This window comes from Lactuca saligna, chromosome 5 (genome assembly GCF_052625555.1).
Source record: "Lactuca saligna cultivar CGN05327 chromosome 5, ASM5262555v1, whole genome shotgun sequence".
Lineage (NCBI taxonomy): Eukaryota > Viridiplantae > Streptophyta > Magnoliopsida > Asterales > Asteraceae > Lactuca > Lactuca saligna.
This window is the reverse complement of record NC_136421.1, coordinates 279889152-279907964: the sequence shown is the minus strand read 5'-3', so window position 1 is coordinate 279907964 and position 18813 is coordinate 279889152. Positions and strand designations below refer to the sequence as shown.

The window sequence follows — 18813 nt, the reverse complement described above, 5'->3', positions numbered from 1 at the left end:
TCTATTTTATCCTTGCATTCTTTGAAGCATTTTCCCAAGGGTGTTTGTCATTTTCGTTTATTCATTTTAAACATCATTCATCTAAACACCACATTAACCAATGTTAGACACATATATTTAAAAAAAAAAAAAAATCATTAACCATCAGTATAATAGATTTTATACATCACACATGACATGATCAAAGGGAAAAGCGACACCTCCAAGCCTAATATGCTCAAACTCGCCTAATATCCATACGAAGTTCTCTTCATCATTCTCATAAACTCATCCACGCTAACTTCTCCATCATCTGATCAATACCCAAAAAAAAAAAAAAAAAAAGTAAGGCTTCGTTTGTTACACGGTGAGAAGGGCATTCAGGATTATTTTTCCATGATGAGAAGGACATTCACGTCTTTTTTCACTGACAAGAAACCTAGAGCTAGTGTCGGTCCCAATCCCTGTCCTACCTTCTTGGATGGAACAAGAAACCGCAACTTTTTGTCTCATTCACATCAATGTCAGTCCAAATGCAAAATACAGTACAACCTGTTCTGTTATATCCTGTCCCACATGTTCAGAGAGAAAAAGTAGAAAAACTCACGATCGCGGTCGGCTTCCTCCACCATCTCATGTATCTCTGCATCGGTAAAATGTTCGCCCAATTCCTTAGCAATATTTTTAATGTCTGAAACCGATATCTTCCCCTGTAATTTTCCAAAGACATTAATTTCTAATGAAAAAAAAGGTCAATAATATTAGAAAGTTACATTTTTATCTTGGTCAATGATTTGGAATGCTTTCGTGAGCTCCTGTTTGCTGTCCCTCTCACCAATTTTGGCAGTCATCATATACACAAATTCATCAAAATCAATCGCACCACTTCCATCTTTGTCTACATCCGCTATCATTTGATTAATTTGCTGAGAAAAATAAAAAGGATTGCAGAATATCATAATAGGATTCATAAGCTCAAAAATGGAAGAAAAACGGACTATTGGGTTAAAACTTAAAAGCATATTATTGTTGTGTAAGAAAAAAAAAAAAAGGAAATCATTGGGAGTTGGATGTTACCTCCTCTGTCATTTCAAAACCAAGAGCCCTGAAAAATTTGATCAAGTTAACATATCATTGTTTTGTATGCATAATCCTCTATCATAAGATCTTTGTTGTGTGTGTTATATGAAAGGTCATTAGTCATATCATACCTCATTGCAACATTCAGCTCCTTAGCATCGATGGTGCCTATTGTTTGAAAGAGAAAACAACCACACAAGTCAAATCGTATTCACTCAGGATTCATTTGTCAAGTGTTAGATGCATTTTTTAAGCATCTTTTAGCATGTTTTTATATTCCCTTTTAGCATTGCATTATGTAAGATTTTGGGTTAACAACATACCAGAGCCATCAGTGTCAAAGAGCTCAAAAGCTTCTTTGATCTCTTGCCTTTTCTGCTGAGTTAACCCATGATGACGTCCTTTGGGTTTGTCTCTCCTTGATGGTTCTCCATACACACCCTGACAACCCAAATCCATAGCAAAAATGAGTCTAATTCATAGAAAAAAAGGAATGAATATGTTTAGCAGATAAATGAGAAGGGCATTCACGTCTTCTAAACATATAAAAGATAAAGAACAAACCCTAAACCTCCGTTTTCATTTTGCTACGACAGTATCTGTTACATAGTGCAATTAAAGATTCAAACAGAAGCCCGCATGATCCATATATTCCGACTGTTTTGACTTATGATCATATTAGTATCACTTTGACCACAAATCAACAAGCCCTAAGCTCCATTTTTACTACCCTTGTTCGCTAATTCACCAGAAAATACCAATAGTAGCATCTTTTCTATATGCTAAACCAAGATTTTTCGATTTCCGAGAAACCCTCGATCTCAAATTGGTCGATGACGAAGCAAAAGATGATCGAACAAAAAATTATTTTGGTGTCATATGATTGCACAAAATTGAGCAAGAGTTTAGCGTATACGGGTAACATAAGCAGATTTGAGATACAGTTGCATACGAAGTTCTGAACACTCACCATTTGCACCTAAATCTGGAGATCTTTCGTCAAAAGCAGCTTCTTTTCCGCTCCTCAATCGTCTACGCGTGGAACGAGTTTGCTAGAAGGAGGATCAGATTCAAAGCAAAAAAGACAACCATAAGTATTAATTTGAAATTCGTAATTTTCAATTGGGTCCTCTACCGTATATTTCTAAAATATTAAAATAGACTCATCTAATAATTAGATTTTAACAAATATATATTATATTTTTTTATTACAAAAATATTTCTAATTATAATATAATAAGTAAAATGTTTATATATAATAAATTTAAATTAATTATTACTCTATTATAAATAATTATTAAATAAATAATATTATATTTATAATAAATATATCAAGATTACATCATATTTATTACTATATTTTATAAAGAGAAAAGTGAATATACCCTTAAGGTATATAAGCTTAGGTACCCAAATTCACCATAATACGTCATTTTGTTTGATATATTTATTATAATGTTCTTCAACTTCAATCCTTAACTTGATTTACTTTCAAGATTTTCAAAATTTCATTATTATCTTTCTCTTACATCACATCTTTTTGACGAACATCAATTAGGCTATATATATTATAGTTTAAAATGAAAATTATGTAAGAGAAAAATAAATGTGAAATTTATAAAAATCTTTGAATGAAATCAAGTTAGAAATTGAATTATAAGAATATTAGACAATTACAATATATATATATGATACAAAATGACGTAGTATGGTGAGTTTGGGTACCTAAGCTTATATACCCTTAAAGGTATATTCACTTTTCCCTTTTATAAATTATGTTATTGTGTTTCAAGTTTTTAATATATATTTAATTTTATATATGGATTCAATAAATAAATATTAAACTTTATATTTATGATTAATTAATATAAATTAGTATATAACATTATATTATAAATATTAAATATTGCATTTAAATTATAATTAATAGATAAAAAACAAAAAATATATACAATAAAAATGAAAGACTAAAATTAGCAACCAAATTTCACCTTCATTTTTGGAGGTATATTGTAGAATTGGAAAAAAAAATGAGATAAAAAATAGGGGGAAAATGAAACTTGGGAGTGGGTTGGAGATGTCCTAAGCTGCAAGATGGCCTTCGGGTGTTTTGTAATTTCACTTACACCCCTTTGAATCTTATGGTTTTCTTAAATATTTTCAAAGGAAATAATAAAAAATTACTAATTAAATATTTTACTTTTACAATCATGTCATATCAAGGGAATATCTCCAGAAAAGTCTTAATATTTTGGTAAAATTTTTAATAAAGTCCTAAATTTTATTTTTTGAACAAAAAGTCCTGACATTTTCATCTTTTGAATAGAAAAGCCCAAGAAACCGGTTAATTTATTCACTTTAGTCATTTTTGACCTGTTCAGCAGGTTATGAGTCCAAATTGTTAATTTTTCGAAAATAATGAGATTTTTTTTGCAGATTTTGTCAAAATTTTTATATAATGTAATAACATAATTTTTTACATATCTATATCTATTTTCATGTATTTGTGTACTTTTTTAAGTTTTTATATGTATATATTTATGTATTTTTATGTATTTTAAATGTATAAATGTATTTTTACTTATTTATATGTGTTTTTAACCATTTTACATATTTTTTTTATGTATTTTTATGTATTATGTATTTTTACGTATTTATGTATTTTTTAAGCTGTTTATATACATGTTTATGTATTATAAATGTATAAACGTATTTTTTACATATCTATATGTATTTTTAAGTATTTTACATATTTTTATGTATTTTGATGTGTTTTTTATGTATTACATATTTATATGTATTTATGTTTTTTTAAAAGTTTTTTATATAGACGTTTATGTATTTTAAATGTATAATTGTATTTTTTTTTTTTTACATATTTATGTATTTTTTTACTTCAAGTCGACTTTAACATTTTATCAAATTCGTAAAACTTCTTCGAGTATGTCTAGATGGTTTTCCTATAACTTACAATTTTTAAGTTTTTCCCATTAGCTTATCTTGAAATTAAACATCGAATGGGAAAAACTTAAAATATATGGGTATATAGTAAAATCATCTAGACATACTTGGAAAAGTTGTGCAAATTAAATGAAATGGTGAAGACGACTTGAGGTAAAAAATACATAAACACATAAAAATAATACGATTAAACATTTAAAATACATAAAAAAAATATAAATATTTATATAAGAAAACTAAAAAATTACATAAATATGCAAAAATACATATAAATACATAATGCATAAAAACACATAAAAACACACAAAAAATATGTAAAATACTTAAAAAATATTGTAACATCCATAATTTTTACGCCAAATTTAAACTTTTTCAATCATAAAAACACACAACTAAAGTGTCGGATTTGGTACCGTAGACCCTATCTATATAGTGAGGATAACTCTCATCGCAGATGTCGACTTAAAAGGTAAACTCCAACTCTCAGATCACTTGACACAGACTCCACCACCTATTATCATAATACAACATACTCATAAGTCCTTAACCTTATAAGGTACTCCATAACCAACTAGTCAACCCCTGGTCAAAGTCAAAGTCCTCAGTCAAGGTCAACAGTCCATGTTGACCTTAACTCGCCGAGTACCCTCGGCTACTCGCCGAGTCATCGGGGTGACTCGTCGAGTTCCTTCGATTCTCAATCAAACTTTAAGGCCACCCGTCGAGTTTCCTCCTTGCAACTCGAAGGATACATACGCATACATATCCTGGAGGAAACTCATCCGACTCGCCGAGTTTTCCTTCAACTCGTCGAGTCTATGTCAATCATCATCGGACTCACCGAGTTGTTCCTCCAACTCATCGAGTTCACGACCATCCTCATGTGACTCGCCGAGTCAACCTTGCGAATCGTCAGGTCCATTCAGTCCTTTTTCCATACAAACCTATTTTGAGCCATGCAACGACTCTAAATCACAAATCCAAGCTTCTAGGGCATGCTTATCACGTAAAAACTTTACGTGCATGCATGGCTATAAAGGCTCTAAATGCCTATTTTAAGTTCTCAATGGAGCTTCATGCTCAAAAGGGACCTTAATCATGACCAAAACTATAACTTTATGCTTCTAAATTCCAAGGAGGGTCCAGATCTGAAGTTACAACCTCAGATCTAGCCCATAGATCATCTTACCAACTTAATATTCCACAAAAACCCTAAACTCAACCACTAGAAGAGATCTACAAGGAAAAATGACAATTTGGGTACCTCTAGAAGATGATAACTGAGGTAAGTGTTGATTCCCACACTCTACTTGCTCCAATCTTCTCCTTCCAAGGATCATCTTTTCAAGCTTCAAACACACAATAGGCACACACACACGTATTAGGGTTCTCAAGGAGTCTCTAGAACTGTAAAGAGGCCCAAGGGAGGCTAAGGTTCCTTTAAATAAGGTGCAAAACCCCGGGATTTAGGGTTTCATCTGCCAGTACCTACCCATCGAGTCCCAATATGGATTCGTCGAGTAGGTCACTTAACACACGATCCCACCCTGCTACTACTCGACGAGTAGGGAAACCAACTCGTCGAGTAGGCTTAACTCAAGAAATCTTATGTAAAACAATACCTGATAATCGGGGCGTTACAACTACACATAAATACGTAAAACAATACGTTTATACATTTAAAATACATAGATATATAAAAACATCTATATAAAAATTTTTTAAAAATACATAAATACGTAATACATAAAAATATGTAAAATACTTAAAAATCTATATAATTACGTAAAAAATACGTTTATACATTTATAATACATAAACATCTATATAAAAAGCTTATAAATACATAAATACGTAAAAAATATATAAAAAAATACATATAAATATATAATACATAAAAAATAACACATAAAATACATAAAAAAAATGTAAAATGGTTAAAAATACATATAAATAAGTAAAAAATACGTTTATACATTTAAAATACATAAAAATATGTAAATATTTACATATAAAAACTTAAAAAATACACAAATACGTAAACATAGATATAAATATATAAAAAATATGTTTATACATTATATAAAAATTTTGACGAAATCTGCAATAACGTCTCATTATTTTTGAAAAATTAACAATTTGGTCTTATGACCTGCTGAACAGGTCAAAAGTGCTAAAGTGAATAAATTAGTCAGTTTCTTGGGTTTTTCTATTCAAAATGTAAAAAAGTTATGATTTTTTTGTTCAAAAAAATAAAATTTAGAACTTTATTAAAAATTTTGTCAAAATATTAGGACTTTTCTAGAGATATCCCTCTTATGATGTATCTAATTATAAATTAGATCATATGGCATGATTTTCTACACAAATTTTTTTTATCTAATTATAATTTTTTATCCGATCTAATTGAAACAATTAATTGATTTGGTGTCTAGGTTCTTAAGGTCATTAATAATATTCGTCACGAACGGTTATAGCAGTGAGTGTCACTCAACACTCCATATCAGTTTTTTTAATTAAATTTAATTAAAAAATACAATAAACACATATATTTTAAACTAGGCTTTCATTAAATTATATAAAAAAACATTACATTAACTTAAAAAAAAACACAATTTAAAATAAAATAGAAGAAAACATAAAAAAATTCAAACACAAACAACTACCCTTAATCTTATTTTATTTTATTTTTTTTAAAAAAAAAACAATGTTATTCCATTTTGAGGAATTCTTCAACTTTTGTCAAAACTTTGAGATGTGCAAAACGTTTGTGGTTTGTGTTTTCATATTGATCAATGGTCATATTAATCGGATCGATATTGTCTCCATGCATATTATTTATAACAAAGTTGTAAATTCCATTGAACCCGCAATAATTTACCCTCATATCATGTCACTTTGAATATATTTCGTTGGGATTTCGACTTGTAGAACCCATTAAACTTTGAACTGTACCCTAAAAATCTCTAGAGGTTTGACTATCTTCGTCTTCGGAAACTGACACCCATTAAACCATAAAAACGCTTTGAACTGTTTCCCTAAAGATCTCTAAAGGATGGACTATCTTCGTCTTCGGAAACCGACACTCATGCTAGTGTTAACTTCTCTTCTTCCTCTTCCAACCAATTCACTCTTTTGGGAGCCATGATTTTTGAAAGAACAACACAAATGTATGAATGTGAATAGAAAGAGAAAAGAATTGTATGACATATAAGGTTTGTAGTGGTATTTATATAGGTAAAAATTAATTAAAAAATATAAAATGAAATAAAAAATAAAATAACTGTTGAAAGAAAAGGTTAAATTGTCAAAATTGATTTAAACATGATTGTCCGTTGTGATCTGTGGTTGACATTACCATCGAGCACGACCACGAAGGTTTGGGTTGGTGTGCACGAACCACGGTCGTAGCCACCTACACCACGATGCCCTTCATAGTATGTATTGTAGATGGCCTAACAAGTTAAAAATACTTGTTCAAAATATGTTAGTGCACATAACAGAAAGGAAAGCAGCGATTTGTATACAATATTTGACATCCATACACAATAATGATATATTTTTTATACATATTGTGCAACTCCTCTAAAAATAATTTGTTTTGTTTAAAAAGTGTTGTGTACAAATCGCTTCCCTAGTAAAATGATCTATAAGTTTGACTGATTAGTCAATATTAAAAAAAAAACATTGGTTCACATAAGAGATGAAAACCAAAAAAACAAAACCACACTATGCGGATATTCGAGCTAAAAAAAATTTGCTAACGATATCCAGCATTTTAAAAATACAATATGACAAAATCAATATAGTCTAATATAATAACAATAAAAAAAATACATATCTTTGCACCGACAACCATATTTTTTTAAAAACGATATTTAAAAAGTCCGGTTTTTAAAACATTATACATAAATGACCAAGTTGGAGATTTGCATTTTCGAATTAGAAATGGATTCTCTATCTTATTTTTTACGACAAAATATAAATTTTAAACACATTGATCAAAAGTTATTTGGGTGAGTATCCAAAAGAAAAACATAATAGTAATTTGAGAGTAACTTAAAAATCTTAAAAGCAAAAAAACGATTTAAAAATCAAAGGTGTTGTCCTCCCTTCTTGATATCGAGGGTTCAAGTCCGGTTATGAATGTAGGTGAACTTTAAAAAGTAGTTTAGGAGTATATTAGATTGGTTGTTCAAAAAAAAAAAAACTAACGATTAAAATTTCATATTCATATTCATGTGTTGATACTTAACTAGTGATCATTGGTCATGCAATTTCTGCTCATATTCAATCTCATGCCTTCAAATTTCATATTCATATTTATGAGTGTCAATTTATCTATTCTGAATATTTCAAATTTCATTTCATTTCACATTTTGACAACACTAGTTCATGAAACAAATTAGGGTTTGAGGGAAAATGAACTCCATGAACCTTTTGTTGGATCATAATGGTTCTTGGGAAAATACCTTTTTGCAGAAATTCTATCATTGTATATCAATTTTCTTCTTTGAATGTCACCAGTCTCATGCACACATACATGCACATAGATTGATGATACTCTCTAAGGGGTCATTAAATGCAAGAGATAACAACATACTTTCTTTGATTTGTGTATTGTAGCTTCCTATTTTTCATTTCTTTCTATGAAAGTATGGTACTTGTAATTTTTTGCCTACTAAAGCATTGTACTTCAAAAAATCCACCAAAACAGAGCATTGTAGTTTCAATTTTTTTTTATTAGGAGATTATACTTTGAAAAGTTTACCCAAAGCAAAATTTGGTTTGTATTTAGATGATCAAAGTACAACGTTATAATACATTGCCATTTCTTGCTGGAGTGATTGTTTTAAAAGGAGAAAGGTCTGAACATTGAATGATAGCACTTCTGATTGATTACTATAAGATCTTACACTAAAAGTTAGTAACAATATGTGTAAGCTTTATATAAGTATTAATTATGACTTTCTTTCTTTTTCAAATCATATTTGACCTTTTTGGTAATCTTTTTTAAACAAGTTAGTGAAAAAAAAATGTATTTCCTACAAAAGCTCTCAAAAGCTCATTGCCAAATAGATCTTTACTCATGCATTCTCATATTATTACCCTCATCAGTGGGACAAAAAATGTAAGATTACAAATACTTAAACATAATTATTCCATTTATGAAAATTTTACTTTTTCACCATTTAAAGTAACCAAGAAGACATCAAAAAGTGGAATGTCTTCTCTCATTGCACAAAACAAAGTAACTATAAATCAAAACACGTGTCAGGAATCATTTACATCTAAAATTTATATTTTAAAACACTATGAATAACAAATCATCAACCTCTATAAAACAAACAAAACACACAAAAAAGAAATAGAAACATCAAAATAAATCTAACACCATGCACACCCCTACACACCATGACTATGTCTGAATTCCATTATAAATTATCTACCAAAAGCTCTGTTTTCTTGGGCTAAACGTCGACCTGTAATCAGTAAAACATCAACTCTTTTTCAATTTTAAGACTATATTCAACGATAATAAAAAGGGCATTCTCGTCTTTTGCACAGACAGAGATCGAAATTCGAAAGCGAGTCCCTTTCTTTTTGTACCTTTTTCTTATTTGGAGCTTATAATTAATATATTTCAGTAATATTATATTTATAGTTAATAGCTGGAAATAGTACCATGATCATTAAGTAATAATGATTATGAAATATATCAATCACTGCCAAACCCTTCATAACTCAAGCCTTCTGATATAGTGTCCAACCTTTTACTGTCTCCTGACAATTGATTTTTTTTTTATTCTTTTACTTTAAGTCTTTAAATATATTTATATATATATTTTTTTAAATTCCAGCAAATCATAAACAATACCTTGTTGGATGCCTCCATTCCCATGAGGATTCAAGAAGTCAGTGTCAGATGCTAGGTAGGGTGACTTAGTATAATTGTCCAATATATCTGAAACAAAAATGTCATATTATTATAGTATTTGACAAATCATAGGTTTTTTTCAAAGTAGAATGTGATAATAATAATAATAATTATAATAAAAATAAAAGTACCTGAACTAATGGAGAAGTCAGCTGTTAAATCAGATAGGCTAAAGCTTCTTGGGATTTGTCCTAAGAATCCAAACAATGATGCATCCATTGATTCGTTCACAATCACATGTTTTTGATTGGATTCTTCAGAAATAAAGGAAGGAATAGGGTGTCTTTCTACAACATTATTTGCAGGATTATATAGAAAAGAAGATGCATCTGTATCTACATCTGTATACCCAGATTCTGATTTCATTCCTTGCATAATTCCCATATTTGAATTCTGAGTCATCAGTACAGACAGTTGACCAACAGTTGACTGCTGCATGTTCATGTTCATGTTCATGTTCTCTACCTTCATACCTTGTTGTGTTTGTGTATTATTATTATTATTATCTTGGGAATAGCATGAAGGATTTTGGTGCACTGTAAGTGTAAAACATTAATATTATGAAATTATATCAAAAAATATAAACTTGAAAAAAGAAAAAGAAAAAGAAAAAGGTTTACATAGAGGAACATGAGATCCGTTGGAGACAGGGACTGAAGTTGACATTTGATGCATGAGGTCAGCTTGTGCCTGGAGCAATTTATTGAATTTCATTATTTGATCTTTTACTATTAATCTCAGGTGATAAGCTTTGAAAAAATCTTGATTTTCTTCTTCGAGTTTCTGCCAAACTGAAACATGGAAAATGTGTTACGTGAAGAAATCAAAATGTGGGAATTTGTAGAAAGATTAAAGATGATGACTTTGTATTTAGTAATTAGTATTTAGTATTTACCAAGTTCAGTAAAACTAGGTTCTATTTTGGCTTGATGTAGTAGTGTGCTAACAACTTCCTTTTGGCTCATATAAAGCTGGAGACATCTTTCTATAAGATTTTGTACCTGATAATATTAAATGAGAAAAGTCATTGGAAACAATAACAAAAACAACACTACTTACAAATAACATTTTATTCCATTTCACTGGTTATCCATCTAACTAGGTAAAAATCTCCACTCAAAGATGAAAAATTACTATTGTATCCTCCCACCATTAGAAGTCACAGCTATTGCTGCTTAAAAACAAATTCAAAGCTAGCTGAAAGCAAAGATTAAGCTCAAGGGCTTACCAGTTGTAAATCTTGAGGTGAAACCTTTTTGACTTCTCCACTAGACATGTTTCTTCTATATTGCAATTAGATAAGTTTCTGTGGTAAGAACTAAGGGTTGTTGATGTTGATGCTCAACTTTGCCAATGGACACCTGATAAAAGCTTTAATTGAAAAGAGTATTGAAGTCAAATACATTATTAGATAAGAAGTGCACTTTGAATTTCATATAATGGATAAGAAGTGCATTGAAAAGAGTATTGAGCTCCGAACTTTATTTTAACTTCGAATCTTGTAAACGCATTGGTAATTACAGTAAACCTAATTTTGATTCCTATGAAAAGGATAATGTTGGTGCCATTTTTTAAAACGTATATCAAATTATAGTTCTTATACAAGCTATAAGATCAATTTCACTGATACGCATGATCCTTTTTCTTACAGAAAAACACGAAGGGGGCAAGAGAAGTAGTTGTATAAATTAACAACATATAGCACAAATATGTAAATGAAATCCGATTCATAATATCAAATTCTAGGGTTTAATGATCCACTCCAAAATTTTACAATAAGAAACATAATCACAGCAGCAAAATCAACTAGCAGCAGAGAAATTAAGCTCCTATGAAGATCATATCAAAAAATTTGATGTGATCCATTAATAAGAAAATTATGGATAAGAACACACAGAGTTGCTGTTGTTGTTTGCATGCGATCAGCAGAAAGAACCGAGAACTACATCAGATAAGGGGATTTTTTTTTTTGCTAGAGATCGATCAAATTACCTCAGTAACGCCAATTTGTGTAGCGTTTGTTAGTGGAATTCGCTCCTTTTGTTTCGATCTTTTCCAAGAAACCTTCCTAAAAGCCTTTTGCAGAAGAACTTCTGCATTAAAATAAAGAGGGAAAGGGTTTTACGTTTGTTTGTTTTTGGGCTTTTGGCGTTATGTTTGGATAAAGTCGTAAAATAAGCAAATAACTTCTTGAAGGTGTATTTTGACTATTTTCAAAAAAGAAAGAATAAATTACATGAATGGTCCCTCTGGTTTAGGGTAATTTATACGTTTGATCCATAATTTATTTTTTTAACTTGGAAGGTCCCTACTGTTTGTTTTTGTTACATGTTTGGTCCCTATCTTAACTAAAAAGACTATTTTTTCCTTGATTTTTTAATTTATTTAAATAAACACACCCTCAACCACACCCCTCACTTTACGTTATCTATCATACCATTTTTTTCTATTTAAATAATAGTTTTTTTTTAGGTAAGATAGAGACCAAACGCGTAACAAAAACAAACAATAGGGACCAAGCGCGTAACAAAAACAAATAGTAGGGACCTTCCGAGTTAAAAAAATAAATTAGGAACCAAACGCGCAAATTACCTCAAACCATAAGGACCATTCGTGTAATTTACTCAAAAAGAAAATATCATATATTCATATACTTAGATTAAAATTTTTATTTTTCTCATTTTTCTAATTAATATTCTTGTTTAAGATGATAATGTTAAACTATTTATAAAATATATCATCGAAAATAAACAAAATATACTAACGATCTCTACAATACATAATATAATTAGTTTATTATTAGTTGTTGACTTTAAATGATTTACTTGCAAAATTGTTTATATTGCCATATTAAATAAAGATATTATTAAATACGTAGTAACTTGGAAAAGTCAAAATGCTTTAACTAAATAACTAAAATAAACAAACCGAAAGATATGTCGCTATTTGTGAATTTTATTCTCAGAAATTATATCCTTTTATATAGTAGTAATCGATTGTTTGTGAATGCATAATTATTTTCTTTATTTTCTGTTTCATTTTGCCTTATCTTGTTAATTCTTTTTGAAAAATTAAATATTTTTCTATTTTTTTTATATATACTCCTACCTAATAAAATAGTGATATGTGTAACATTTAATACATATTTAATGAAGTTTAATGATATTTTAGGATATTAATATAATATATATTATTATTTAAATAGATAGGAGGATTGATAAAAACAAAAGATATGATATATTTAATTTCTTAATAGGGATTTGAGATGTTCTCTAGTGCTCAACTTTTAAGTTGCTCAAATTAGTTGTTCATTTTTGTGCTCAACTTTAATCATCAAAACACAACCCTAAATTTGGTTATGTCAAGAAGTGCATACCAAAAAATAATACAATCCAAAATTCCTGACTTTTTGGTTTGAAGTCAAATGTAACCTAATCACATAACTCAAACCTATAGAACCTAATAAAATGATGGCTCTAGTCTAAATTTAACTTTTTATTTATTAGGCCACATCTCTTATATCTTAAATACACTTAATGGTTATGTATTGACCTAACTTCCTTTTACCTTAAATATGACTATATATTTTTTGGAAGACTTATTAACTAATATATATATATATATATATATATATATATATATATATATATATATATATATATTGTTTTTATCACTTTTTATTTTATTTAAAACGGTTCGTTTGTTGACCTAATTAGTTTTTTTAGAGCGCTTACATAGTTAATATGTATTATATTCTTCCATTTGATTTAATTTTACGTTGTATGTAATTTCACCTATGTTTCTAGCTATCATTTCCTTCTTCACCGTTAAAGATGTGGTTGTGATTTTTTTGACTATGAATTTGGCTTTTCTTTTCCACTTTCATTGCATCACCAACATGCATTATGTATATATTTTCAAAACTAAAAAAACATAAGTTTTTGATCTATGGAGGCAAGGGGCAGACAAAATAAATTGATCATATGAAAAGTAAATTAAAAAAAATATAAGCATTTGCAATTGTATTTTCTATTCAGTTACGTATGAAACGTAAATTAAAAATATAAGTTATGTTCAATTTAATAGTTTTATGATAGTGGATCTGGAATTCTTAATTTTTTATATAGTTGATTCATTGTTAGCTATGTTCAATTGAATAGTTTGTTACAATGATTGTTTAAGCTCTTTAATTTATAAGCCGTTAGATTATTAGAATTTGATACGAGGATTTAGTTTTTCGACAATCCTCTTGGATGAAAATAACATCAACAATATATTTTTAGATAATCCTAAGTTATTCAATTCTTTTTGTTTTGGCAAAGTTTTAATCGAGGAAGTGTAATGTAGTAAGAAAGTGTAATGTTTTACTCTTTAGTAATAGTAATACAAACGTTATACTGCATACAAGGTGTTTGAGAAAATTCTTAAGTGAGTTCTTAGCAACTAATATATTAAATCATCTTTACATTAGCTTGATTAATAGTTTAATATTTTCTTGTTTTGACATTAGCTTGACATTTATGCATGTAGGCCATCTTTTGATTTGTTAATCCATAAGACCATAACTAATTAATCTCAAGTTTCATGTATGCCATCTGTTGATTTCTTAATTCGTAAGACCATAACTAGTTAATCTTAAGTTTTATATTTTACGTATGTATGCCATAAGCTAATGAACGAATTTTATGCTACAATGTCATCTTTATGTATGTATGTACTCTGCCATTACTATTTCACTCTTGTCCCAATTTTACCAATTATCATGTTGTAGCACAAACCAATTTCAAATGTTAGCTATCTATTCTGTTGTATCTATGCTTGTTGTTGTTGGCGATTAAGCATGTGTTGTACTATTTGAAGTTGATACTTGATACCTGATGTTGAATGTTTCATTTTGTAAAACATCTCATAAAATTTTATATTTGCCAAAAAAAAAAAAAAAAAAAAAAAAAAAAAAAAAAAAAAAAAAAAGGTTAGCAATGTTATAGAATGTAATTGACTTTTTTATATATTAACTAATGTAGGACAAAAATTAAAAAAATATCTTTTCTTTTCATTTTCTTCCAACTCGATAAAACAACTAAGTTCTTTTTTTTTTTCGCCATGGTCAAACCTTGAACCACACGGTCTTTGGTATGGACATGGTTATGTGGCGGTTAGGAAATGTAAGTACTTTACTATTATAAATTGACAAAAATAAAATGCACTGCATATATTAGTAAAAATAACAAAATACGTTGCTAAATATTCAACTAATCTTTGTGATTAAAATAATGTATAGAATAATCGTAAAGTTATACATTATATATACATTTAAAATAAAGAATTCCTGTTAAAAATTATTCTATTACCATTACCAGCCATGTCCATTCCAACCATTCACTATTCCATTCTTATATTACCGTTATTTTTAATTTGCCATACAAGAATGCCCTTTTTATTATTATTGTGTGTTTTTTTTCCCACTCTATTCAATTTTTTATTACATTGTACAAGATCAAAATTTTATCAAATATCTACACATATAATCGGATATCCATACAATTGTTTATCTTTATTTTAATTAGTCATTATAAACTTAGTTACACAACATCTATCTTTGTATATTAATAATTTTTTTGCAAATATTTGATTAGTCATTACAATTTGGAACCATCAAAAATGTTTTTTTTTTTTCTCAACCGCGGTTCCCACAGGTTTAAACCTAATAAATAATATAATGATTAAGATTAAGGCCAGTAAAATAATTAATTTATAGGGTATATTAGAGTATGGTTTAATAGTATACAACAACACCCTAAAATGATTATATCAAGCTTAAATGGAAGAACATACCTCAATTGTTTGAAAGAATACCAAATAACTTCAAAAATTTCTAGCTTTTTTTATCGTTTCTTGCGATTCTGGTAGGCATTCCACACGATTTCTCGAGATCCATCTAATGCATAAGCCTTTATAAATATTTATTGTATTTGCTAACTAGATTTTCCACTAACAATTTGATAAGAAAATTGAAAAAACTTTTACTCCAACACATAAATTTGTATAAAGCTTTTTAATGACTTATTAGGTAAAAAAAACTTTCGTTTAAAAAACTTTTTGCTAGGAGATCATAATTATGTAAATAACTTATTCTAAAAATTAAAAAATGTTTTAAAAACTTTAACTCGAGATGCTCTTACAATTGATACAACCTCCTACTATGGGTGACGTTTTTCTCTTTCAAATTCCATAGTATTCATACCCTTATCTATATTATTAACCATTATACTAAATTTAATCCACAATATATATATATATATATATATATATATATATATATATATATATATATATATATATATATATATATATATATATTTTATAGTTATTTGAGTTATCACATACATTTTATATAGGGATAGATCAGTTCCAAATCCGAACCGACCCTACCCGATCTGGAACCGATAATTAGAAATTCAATAAACTAAGAGCACAACCGATTTATAATTAGAAATTCAAGAAACTAAGAGCACAACTGATTTATATATTTAGTTCATATATGATTCGGGTTTGGTTCTATATTTAATTTCCTTTGTATTGGCTTCCGCACATCCCTACGTTTCATATTTGCATCACATTTAAAGATTTGGTGCGAACTAGAAACTAAAATTTTCATCACTTGTGTCATTGCATTATATAAAAATTATTTGTATTATAAAGATCTTGAAACTTGAAAGATACTATGTAATTACATTAATTGAAATTAATATCCCAACCCGTTAAACACAATGTCGCACAATACAGTTAACTTATAGCGATTGACATTTCCAATCTTTGATCGTGCTTATATCGCACTTAAATCGAAGATGAACAAGATTGATCATTTCAATGTCAAAGTTGTTTGTCTAAAAAAAAGTCAACACAAATTCCCATAAGGTTATGAGCTTCAACATCTCATTTTCACCATGAACATGCAAATCCCATCCCGACTTTATCCATTTTGTCAATGAATCTTCACTTGGAGGTAAACGAGATGTAAAAAAGTTGACTTTGACTCAATTGACGTTGACCTTTACTTAATGTTATCTTGTTACAAATTCTATTTTCAAGTAAAACTATGTATAGTCTTGAGATGCGCTGATCTCTCATTGCTCTTTACAAACCTCAAAGTAAAAAAGGTGGGTCAAAGAAAAGTAATTCAAAGTCAAAATTGAAAAAAAAAAGTCAAATTAAAAGAAGACTATTTGGCAATTAGTCAAATCTACAATATGGCCACCATTGAATTTGGGTTTTGTTTTGTCTCGTAAGATCTCCATCTTCCATGGATTTTCTCTTGTTCCCATTTGATTGTTGTGTCGATTCATCTTCTTTAGTTTCCAATACATTTTGTTCTTGATGTTTTTCGTGTTCTTGATTATATTGATGATCCATATGATCAATTTCTTTGATTTTGGTTCTCATCATATGAGGTTTCAATTTGTTTACATCCGATAATCTAACAGGTTTCAAGAAAAATTCTTCGGCTCCTTCTTCTAAACATCTGTCAAGTCGAATTTATATTATTAACGAATTTATATTATTAAGGAATTTATATTATTAAATAAATAACATATAAGTAAAATATTTGTATTCTTTTTTACTTTACAAGATTGAAGTTATTACCTACTAATCCTTGAAGGAACGTTCTCCGATGACATGATGACAACCGGTATATCTTTGAAGGATGAAGATTTCTGAAAAATAAGTAAATAAATAAACATTAAAATAAGTAAATAATATGTTTTTTTAACAAATTACATCTCATATAATTGATATATTTATAAAAATTGTTAATTATATGAGATAAATGAATTATACCTTAACTTTTTTGAGCAAATCATAGCCTGTCATTCCAGGCATACAATAGTCGGTAATTATCAGATTGACTTCCACTTCCTGCAAAATAGAGTTGCAAATTCGTTGGCAAATCCTTTCCAAAACAATCAAATACGTCAAAAATTCAATCGAGAATCCTTCAAATGCATACCTGATTGATATTTGGAGATACAGAGGGTTGATTTAAGTTATGAATTTCATCATCTTCTTCATGTAATCCTAGAAATTCTAAAGCCTTACTTCCAGAATCCACAGTCGTAACTGAAATAGTGAAATCGCATCAACATTTATTTACATTGAGTCTCGAATTCATAACCATTTGAATCGATTCGAATTGGATGAATGAAAAGGAGAAGAAATAATTAGTACCTTGAAAAGATGAGGTTTTGAGTAGTCTTTCAATCAGTTTTCTATCAATGATGCTGTCATCAACAGCAAGAACATGAAACTGTGAATCTGCTGCAACACCCATTATAACAAGATTTGCAGATCTCAAATCGAAGAAGATGATGAAGAAATTAACCAAAAAAAGATGGGTTTGGTTTCTTGATGAGGGAAATGAGGAAAGATAGATGTTTTTATGTGAAAGAAAAGACCCACACAACCCACAAAGCAAGATCTTCGTCCAAAGATCTTCCACCTCTTAATATTTTTGGATTATAAGGCAAGCAAGGGGAATAGTGTAAGGGGCAAATTGGCAATTTTATATATAAAAAAATCAAATAAAGAAAACACCAAAATCTTGGATGTTTACATTGTAATCAAAAAGATTCCTTAAGTGTTTGGGTTTATCTAAATCATTCACATGGTAAGCTGTGATTTTTCCAAATCAAGAAAGATAATGACTGAATTTATAAACTTTAGATATTGATTTTATAAATTGTGATATTTTACATTTGGACAAACTGTTAAAATGTACAAAGGTACATAAAAAGGACACATGAAATTGGTATTGACATTGGGTTTGAGTTTGACATGTATTTGTAATATAATTATTT

At 28.7% G+C, this 18813-nt stretch overlaps 2 protein-coding genes and 1 pseudogene across 5 annotated transcripts; all 3 read right to left on the bottom strand.

The window, feature by feature from the left end:
* Positions 1-29: 29 nt before the first annotated feature.
* On the bottom strand, positions 30-2168 carry LOC145047984 (caltractin-like). Its single transcript, XM_078996365.1, has 7 exons — positions 2030-2168; positions 1383-1500; positions 1191-1227; positions 1057-1084; positions 753-905; positions 587-689; positions 30-292 (listed from the first exon to the last, which is right to left on the bottom strand). The coding sequence occupies exons 1-7, from the start codon at positions 2030-2032 to the stop codon at positions 228-230; spliced, it is 507 nt and encodes a 168-aa protein (XP_078852491.1). The 5' UTR covers positions 2033-2168; the 3' UTR covers positions 30-227.
* A 7070-nt stretch (positions 2169-9238) lies between these two features.
* On the bottom strand, positions 9239-12118 carry LOC145047983 (histidine-tRNA ligase). 3 transcript variants are annotated; one of them, XM_078996362.1, is made up of 8 exons: positions 11951-12118; positions 11187-11329; positions 10854-10959; positions 10579-10749; positions 10090-10494; positions 9899-9985; positions 9706-9804; positions 9239-9503 (listed from the first exon to the last, which is right to left on the bottom strand). In XM_078996362.1, exons 2-7 carry the CDS (start codon positions 11232-11234, stop codon positions 9740-9742), a joined length of 882 nt encoding a protein of 293 aa, XP_078852488.1. In that variant the 5' UTR covers positions 11235-11329; positions 11951-12118; the 3' UTR covers positions 9239-9503; positions 9706-9739. The 3 variants fall into 3 exon arrangements, with proteins under 3 accessions (XP_078852488.1, XP_078852489.1, XP_078852490.1); XM_078996363.1 differs by having other exon boundaries at positions 11187-11319; XM_078996364.1 differs by lacking the exon at positions 9706-9804 and having other exon boundaries at positions 11951-12117.
* Positions 12119-16989: 4871 nt separating this feature from the next.
* LOC145047981 (two-component response regulator ARR8-like) lies at positions 16990-18475 on the bottom strand (annotated as a pseudogene). Its single transcript, XR_013682612.1, has 5 exons — positions 18185-18475; positions 17967-18076; positions 17798-17875; positions 17603-17673; positions 16990-17480 (listed from the first exon to the last, which is right to left on the bottom strand). The product of XR_013682612.1 is annotated as a two-component response regulator ARR8-like (transcript).
* Positions 18476-18813: the final 338 nt, after the last annotated feature.